The 8719-nt window shown below is 37.9% G+C and overlaps 2 protein-coding genes across 2 annotated transcripts; one reads left to right on the top strand and one right to left on the bottom strand.

Moving 5' to 3' along the window:
- The first annotated feature begins 317 nt into the window (after positions 1-317).
- Positions 318-1920, top strand: LOC140839144 (serine/threonine-protein phosphatase 7 long form homolog). Its single transcript, XM_073205777.1, has 4 exons — positions 318-608; positions 685-797; positions 882-969; positions 1069-1920. Exons 1-4 carry the CDS (start codon positions 318-320, stop codon positions 1918-1920), a joined length of 1344 nt encoding a protein of 447 aa, XP_073061878.1.
- Positions 1921-1966: 46 nt separating this feature from the next.
- On the bottom strand, positions 1967-3403 carry LOC140839143 (uncharacterized). The gene has a single exon (XM_073205776.1). The coding sequence runs from the start codon at positions 3401-3403 to the stop codon at positions 1967-1969; it is 1437 nt and encodes a 478-aa protein (XP_073061877.1).
- Between the last annotated feature and the right edge of the window lie 5316 nt (positions 3404-8719).

Raw genomic sequence — 8719 nt, 5'->3', positions numbered from 1 at the left:
ATTTACACAGTCGTGTACTCGTATATTTAAATAATAAGGGTTTTTATGGAGTTTTAGAATGTGGCTCTCAAGTTCTTGATAATCATTTGATTACTGCGCTTGTTGAACGTTGGCGGCGCGAGACACATACGTTTCATTTTACATGTGGTGAAACAACAGTGACATTACAAGATGTTTCAATAATTTGAGGTCTACCAATTGATGGTGAAGCAGTAACTGGAGTTGTGTCACATAAAGTTGAGGAATGGCAACACATATGTTTGGATATGTTGGGATTTTTGCCAGCTTCAAATTATTTGAAAAGTGGTCATATATCTATGACTGCACTACACGATCATTATATATCTAACCTTGTTAATGATGAAACTTCAGAAGTAGATGTTGTGAAATTTACTCGTTGTGTTGCGTTAATGATTATTGGAGGGATAATGTTCCCTGACTACCAAGGAGGGTCAGCTAGACTTATATTTTTGCAACTGCTACGAGATGTTGATAACGTGAAGTCTTATAGTTGGCGTAGTGCAGTTTTAGCATTTATATACCGTGAGTTGTGTAACGCATCACGTATAGAGAAGACTACAATGGCTGGACCTTTATATCTCCTGCAGGTATCATTAATGTGATGTGAATATTTAACATAATATTTTGGTTAAATTTTTTAATTTTTTTAATTATTATAAATAGGTATGGGCATGGAGCAGGATTAAATGTGTTAACCACGATCGAAATGGGTTAACATTAGTTGTAGCTCCCGTTGATCTGGATGCTTTCATTCCAGTTTCTCCATATGGTGCACGGTAATGTTTAAAATTTATGGTGGTAATATCATATATATCTTGTGTATTTTGTTGATATGTATTTGTTTTTTTTTATAATTGTAGGTGGAAATATGGATTTAGTTACACACATTCGCCAACACATTCTGTAAGAATTATAAGGGATTCCCTAGATCGTATGAATAATAATGAGGTATTATAAAATGTTAATACGTAATATTGATGACACGAATACTATTTTGTTTTGATTTATTAAATGAATACTGACATTTTATTTACTTTTTTTTTACAGTTTAATTGTAGCGTATATCAGAAAAATGACATAGATGTGAAGACAATTATTGATTCATACGACAATAAAATATGGCGATGTGTTTGTCCCCTTATATGCTTTGACATCGTGGAGATGCATCGTCCTAATCGTGTAATGCGACAATTTCGAAGACGACAATCAATTCCAGGGTCTGCCGTCGACAATGAAGATACGCATAATATCACGAGAATAGGACATCGAAACACCGATTGGAGAGAGTATCACAGAAATTCAATTGAGTTGTGGAATAATCGGCTCAGATATGTTTGTAAAGGGGTGCGACACGGGCGATCGATGCAAACTGACGAAGACTACTTTCAATGGTACAATAGAATAACTGTGCACACCATATCACCTGCAGTGAATGTCGTTGGTTTTCAACCACGTCCGTACAATACTTTTGTTGGAGAAATGAATGTTCAACAAAATTTTAGTACGCCTTCTCCGTTTTCGCATCAGTCATCATTCGGATGGGGAAGTGACATGGTTAGGCAACCAAGTGGGTTTGCAGGAGACTCTACGATTATTACGTCAGCTGAGTTGAATATTGCAGGTACATCTAATACTCAACCTGATTTTTTCAGTGATCCAAGGTTCGGTGATTTTCATCCGTTTGGTCAAACTGATTTTCGGACTCCTTATTGGTCCAACACACAAAGTTTCACGAATTTGCTTAACGTTGGACCTCAGCATATTGTGCATGACACTCGACCACAGAGGAATGTTATTTCCCCTTTCACTTATCCTGGTTACTCAAATGAGCAAATTCCTGAAAATGTAGGATTGCGGAGAGGGAGGAGAAGATGTAATCCACCTGATTGTGGAACATGAAGCCGTTTGTATCATTTTAGTTATTACAATTTAACAAAACAATTTATCAATGTTGTCTTTGTCTAGAAACAGTTGTGTCCATCTCATTTCTCAATCGAGTTGTTCTATCTCTACATACTCTTCTTCTTTCACGTCTAATAGGGTTGTGGTGCAATTCGAAATTTGGAGGAACCCAGTAGCGCTCGTCTGCAAGAAGTTGAAATCTGCCTTCGTAAGTCGCTAAGTACTCAGGTACATTATACCATGGCTGCACAAGTGTCGTGGGATCCAACGAGTGCCACTTTGGGGTACAAATAGCATGAGAACATGGTATGCCAAAAATCGTCCATTTACCACACGAACAATCACTCGTTGATAACTTTACCACCTGCATATGTTGGCCACGACTTGGTCTTCCTACAGTAGCAACCGAAGCAGTTTGCTCACGTACATCATACTTGGCAACACGATATTCATTAGATTTTCTCGCCCACTTGTCATACATCCGACATGCATAATCTGACCACAGCTGATTTTCCTGAACCATAAGACCACCTCGACTCACACGTTGAATAAAATATTGTACGCACCTCATAAGTGTCAAGTGTACTATGGCAGATATAGGAAGTCTACGAGCACCTTTCAACACACTATTTAAACACTCCGACATATTGGTTGTCATCACCCCACGACGCCAACCACCGTCATGAGCCAAACTCCATTTTTCTTTCTCAATTCCAGCCAAATATCGGTGCGCCAAAATGTTTTTATGCTTGATTGCCTCCATTATTGATTCAAACTTACACATTTGATTTTTTGTGCCTGCCACCCAGCATAAATCTTTCAGATGCACGTCTTTGAATTTAGTGTTAAAGTTCGAACACACGTGTCTCAAACAAAAACGATGCACACCGAATGGAGGTCGAAAATATGGTACCTCTGCAGTTGCGCGCACGATTCCCTTATGTGTATCAGAAATAAGACACACGCCGTTTTTACCACGAACAACATATCTTCCTACGTTCCCCAAGAACCATTTCCAAGAATCTGTTGTTTCTTCATCTACAATAGCGAATGCTAGCGGTAGAACCTGATTGTTCGCATCTAGAGTGACACCGATCAACATTTTATGCTTGTATTTGGTATACAAGTGTGTACCATCAACACTAATTATTTTCCGACAATGCCGAAACCCATCAACACACGGCCTGAATGCCCAGAAAACATAGTTCAGTGTATTAATCATTTCATTGTTGGTTCTCAGATGCTTCCACTCCACAACTGTTCCCGAATTATATTTTGACAAAGCGCACATATATTTGGGGAGTAATTGCACGGAGCTCCCCCATGTACCATAAGCAATTTCAATAGCACGTTTCAAACTTCGCCATGCCTTCGTGTACGAGATTTGATATACATATTTATCTTTCACATTTTCGATGATATACTTAATCTCGTACGAAGGATCACAACGAACAACTCCCAGTAGCGTATGTGCCACCATATCACTGTTCAGATTCTTGTTGTCTATACCAACAGCGGTAGATATACATGTGTGAGGCCCGCCATATTATGTTATTTTCCAATAACCAGTCTGGGCCATCAAAGAAGCGCGAAGTCCCCATCGACAAATGACCGTAGAAGAATTATTTTTACAGCGTACCTTCCACAAACTGCGTGTGTTAACCACGACACGGTACTCACGCCTGACAACTCTGACTGAATAATCCTTGATAGATGCAATAAGATCATTCTTATCTTTAAATAACATATTGACGCATAATTCACATCTATCCGGATTGTAATAGCTTGATTGCACTCCACAAGGAACATCGACATAATCATGAGGCTCTTCACCAAAATATTTATTGAAAAATGATGGCATCTCAGAAGTGTTTGACAGAAATGATACGGTCTGCCTTTGTAATGTGTCACGTGGTGGTTGTCAAGATGATGTACCCTCATCAGGATTTGTAAAAGTATTCACTTCATCATCAACATTCACTTCTTCTTCTTCAGACTCGCTGTATGACATATCGGGTTCGGAATCAGTCCTCCAAATATCATCATTGTTGACCTGATCCGGACAACGAGCGCTCGTATCTAATGTTGGATTCGGCCAATATGGAGCATTATTTTGTTCCGACGAGACATTTATATATTGATCCCAAGGCCCACTTACATCATCGAAACTCATATTACCGAGTCCTTCAGTAACTAGTGGAACATAAGATTCTTGCTCCTGGAAACCACCATATGTAGATGTACCGGGTTGGTTATAAATACCTGAATCGGATGCACGTGGAACGTAAGATTCAGGATCATCAAATCCAACATTATGCTCAATTGAATTTGCTTCCACGTACATATGCAAAACATGCATGTTGTCACATTGCATTATGAACTGTAAAGCATCGTCATCAACGAGATTGACTTCAATTTCATGCCAAGATGCTCTCTCCATGAATGAATACTTTGTTGACATCTTCATAGAAAAATTCGCTGGATCGATTGTTAACATTTTATGCACAACTTCAACTAACTCCATCAAATTAGTAAATCGTAATACTCGTATCGATCTAACAAATGGAATGATATATTCAATCAATCCATTATCGCTAATTACATGACCACCAAAATATAATAGTACGTTGATGTTAGACATTTTGTCAATGAAAATTGAGAAAAAATTTAAGAGAAAGTTGATACCTCGTTCCTCGAATTTTTCATCAATTATGTAGGAGAATAAAATGTGAAGACTCTATAACTTCGAATCTTATTTGAATTATTGGTCTTCACGTGATTTTTCAGAATCTCATCTTTCACGTGAAGTTTTCAGTATCGAGTTAATGAACGCCTTTCACGTGAAGTTGTCAGACACGATAACATGAATGAACGGATATTAAAAATCGAAGAAATAAAAAAAAATTGAGAGCGTCCGCGCTTACCTGCTCCACATTGGCAGCGTCAGCGCGGATTGCATTACTTTTGCAACATAATTTTTTTTAAAAATTAGTTTTGAAATAAAATTTTAATTTTGAATTAGTTTTAAAAAAAAAAACCCCATTTATTTCAATTAATAATAACTGACAAACAATTCTTCAATCTCAATCCAATTATTAAAATTCCCCAATTATAATAAATTAGGAATAATTCAAAATAACATCACTATAATCATCTCTTCTTCGTTAAAATCATACAATATTCAACAATATTCAATTTCTGTATGATTTAACAATTTATCGGATTTATTCCAAAAATCAACGAATTTCAAACATCACCAAAACTATGAAATTTATACCTCAAATCGAAGACCTCGTGTCAACGATCCTAGATCTGAAGTCGGTTCGTCGATTGGATAAACCGATAAATCGCACGATAGAAAAGAAAAATCAAAATCATATTACTTCTCCCATCTCACCTTTCTCTCGCCTATTCTCTTGAGTTCGGTGGAATTTGATGAATTCCACCGACTCAACTCAATTTATTTTTTTTAAATTATATAATAATATAATATATACTATTTAACATTTTAACATCGGTATATCCCTTCAGACAATTCAAACAATCAAATTTTTAAAAACTCAAAACATTAAACTTCTATATCTTTGAGTTTTCTACATTATATCCAAATCTCAAATTATTTGAACTTCATATGACAAATATATGTCACTATTTACCATTTTGCCCTTAAAATTAATTCATTATTTTTCAAGTTATTTACGAAAATGCCATCAAAATAAATTGAATATTTTTCAACTTATTTATCAAAATGCCATAAAAGTTATTTTAGTCTCGGGGTCTCAAATTTCTCCCCTCTTAAAAGATTTCTTCCTCGAAATCTCAAACATCTCTATAAACATAACATTGACAAACATATATATGTCACCAGTTATAGTACATATCAAAACTAAAATCAGTAAAAGGATCAGTATACATTGAATACAATGGAATACATGACATGGAATCAAACAAATACGGATACGAGTCTCGCATTTTGCTTTCCAATTCTCACGTTGATTCTTCAACACCATTTCATGTCCATTGTACTCGAACCAAAGGGATCGATTTATTTCGCAATATCTTTTCCTTTCGATCCATAATACGAACAGGTTGTTCGACATAGGAAAGAGAAGGATCAAGTTCAACCTCATCAGGTGCAAGTACATGTGATGGATCCGGTTCATATTTCCTCAACATAGAAATATGGAACACATCGTGAATAGCAGATAGAGCTGGTAGCAATGCCAATCGATACGCAAGATCACCAACTCGATCAAGAATTTCGTATGGACCAACATATCGAGGAGATAATTTTCCTCGCATGCCAAATCGAACTGTGCCTCTAAAGGGAGATATTTTCAAAAACACTTTGTCACATTTCTGGAATTCCAAGGGTCGTCTTCGTTTGTTCGCATAACTCGTCTGACGATCTTGAGCAGCTTTCATCCGCTGCCAAATCAACTGAACCTTATCGTTCATTTCTCATTTCAGGTCCAATCAATTGTCTCTCACCAATATCATCCCAGAATAACGGTGATCTACATCGTCTCTCATATAGAGCTTCAAACGGTGCCATACCGATACTCGTCTGAAAGCTATTATTATAAGAAAATTCTACCAATGGTAAGGCATCTTGCCATCCCATTCTGAAGTCCATCACAACAGCACGCAACATATCCTCCAACGTTTGAATCGTACGCTCAGTCTGGCCATCAGTTTGAGGATGATAAGCAGTACTCATAGCCAAACGCGTACCCATCGCTTCCTGAAAACAACCCAGAATTTAGAAGCAAATCTGGGATCACGATCAGATACAATCGAGACTGGAACACCGTGCAGTCTCACAATATTCTCGATGTATAAACGGGCCATTCTCTTATAAGGATAAGTCCGCTCATATGGAATGAAATGTGCAGACTTCGAAATTCGATCAATAATAACCCAAATAGCATCACAGCCCTTAGGCGAACGAGGTAAATGAGTCACGAAGTCCATAGCAATATGTTCCCAATTCCATTTCGGAATTTCGAGACTATGGAGCAATCCTCCAGGTTTCATTCTCTCGGCTTTCACTTGCTGGCAGACAAGACATTTAGAAATAAACTCAGCAATGTCCTTCTTCAGACGTCTCCACCAGAATTGAGGTCTCAATGTCAAATACATCTTCTGACCTCCAGGGTGAATACTGTATTTGCTACAATGTGCTTCTCGAAGAAGGGCAGATTTCAGATCAGAATCATCAGGAACTACCAGCCGACCATTAAGTCGTAAAGAACCATCAGAAGAAATCTGGAATCCAGATTTATGTGCAGCAGATACAAGTTCTTTCGACTTTTGGATCTGAGCATCGCTTTGTTGAGCCTTTCGTATTTTCGATATCAAGTTCGGCTCAATTTGCAATGCTGAGACAGTGACAGAATTCCAATTCGAGTGAAATGTCCAACCAGAAATACATATATCCTCATGTACTTTGGCAACATTGACAGATGCTAGAACAGAATCATGAACTTTACGGCTCAGGGCATCCGCAGTAACATTCACCGATCCAAGGTGATATTGAATCTCACAATCAAAATCCTTCAGGAGATCCATCCACCTGCTTGCCTCATATTCAAATCAGATTGAGAAAAGAGATATTTCAGACTCTTGTGGTCTGAATAGATAACAAACTTCTCTCCATACAAGTAATGGCGCCGAATCTTCAGTGCAAACACAATGGCGGCCAATTCGAGATCATGAACAGGATAACGAGTTTCATGAGATTTCAATTGACAAGACGCATAAGCAACCACTTTGTCGTGTTGCATCAGAACACAGCCCAAACCTTTACCAGACGCATCTTTACATACCACAAATCCTCCGGTACCTGAGGGAATAGTAAGCACATATGTTGTGGTCAATCTCGTCTTCAATTCAAGAAACTAGCTTCACATTCATCTGGCCAAATGAATCACTGATTCTTCTGTGTCAGTTGAGTAATAGGTTTAGCTATTTTCGAAAACCCTTCGATAAAACGACGATAATATCCAGCTAAACCTATGAAGCTACGGATCTCAGGAACATTCGTAGGTCTTGACCAATTCAATACAGCTTCGACCCTCGCAGGATCAACCGAGATGCCATGTCTCGAAATGACGTGGCCTAAAAATACTACTTTGTCCATCCAGAATTCACATTTGGACAATTTAGCATATAAATGTCCATTGCGAAGTGTTTGAAGTACCAGTCTCAGATGTTCAGCATGCTCCTTTTTCGATTTCGAATATACAAGAATATCATCAATAAATACAATAACGAATCGGTCAAGATAATCTCGAAAGCCACGATTCATTAAATCCATAAATACAGCAGGAGCATTCGTGAGACCAAAAGGCATAACCAAGAACTCATAGTGGCCATACCTGGTACGAAAAGCAGTCTTAGACACATCTTCGTCTCGAACTCGTACTTGATGATACCCAGAACGGAGATCAATCTTCGAGTATACAGAAATACCCTGGAGCTGATCAAACAAATCATCAGTACGAGGAAGTGGGTACTTGTTTTTCACAGTAGCCCGATTCAGCTACCTATAATCGATACACATTCGCATAGTACCAAATTTCTTCCGAACAAATAAAACAGGAGCTCCCCAAGGTGATACACTCGGTCGAATATATCCCTTATCGAGAAGACCCTATAATTGTTCTTTTAATTCTTTCAATTCCAGAAATGCCATACGATAAGGAGGTTTCGAAATAGGTGCAGTCCCCGGCACAAGATCAATACTAAACTCAACTTCTCGATGAGGAGGAAAATCAGGAATCTCATCGAGAAA

The sequence above is a fragment of the Primulina eburnea genome, chromosome 8, assembly GCF_022965805.1.
Source record: "Primulina eburnea isolate SZY01 chromosome 8, ASM2296580v1, whole genome shotgun sequence".
Classification (NCBI taxonomy): Eukaryota; Viridiplantae; Streptophyta; class Magnoliopsida; order Lamiales; family Gesneriaceae; genus Primulina; species Primulina eburnea.
Note: the sequence above shows the minus strand (reverse complement) of the source record. Positions and strands in the feature narration are given on the sequence as shown.

Coding starts and splice junctions, on each gene's coding strand:
- LOC140839143 (XM_073205776.1), bottom strand. CDS start 3,403: ATGGTGGCACATACGCTACTGGGAGTTGTTCGTTGTGATCCTTCGTAC.
- LOC140839144 (XM_073205777.1), top strand. CDS start 318: ATGACTGCACTACACGATCATTATATATCTAACCTTGTTAATGATGAA. Junction 609..684: donor GACCTTTATATCTCCTGCAG/GTATCATTAATG, acceptor TATTATAAATAG/GTATGGGCATGGAGCAGGAT. Junction 970..1,068: donor ATCGTATGAATAATAATGAG/GTATTATAAAAT, acceptor TTTTTTTTACAG/TTTAATTGTAGCGTATATCA.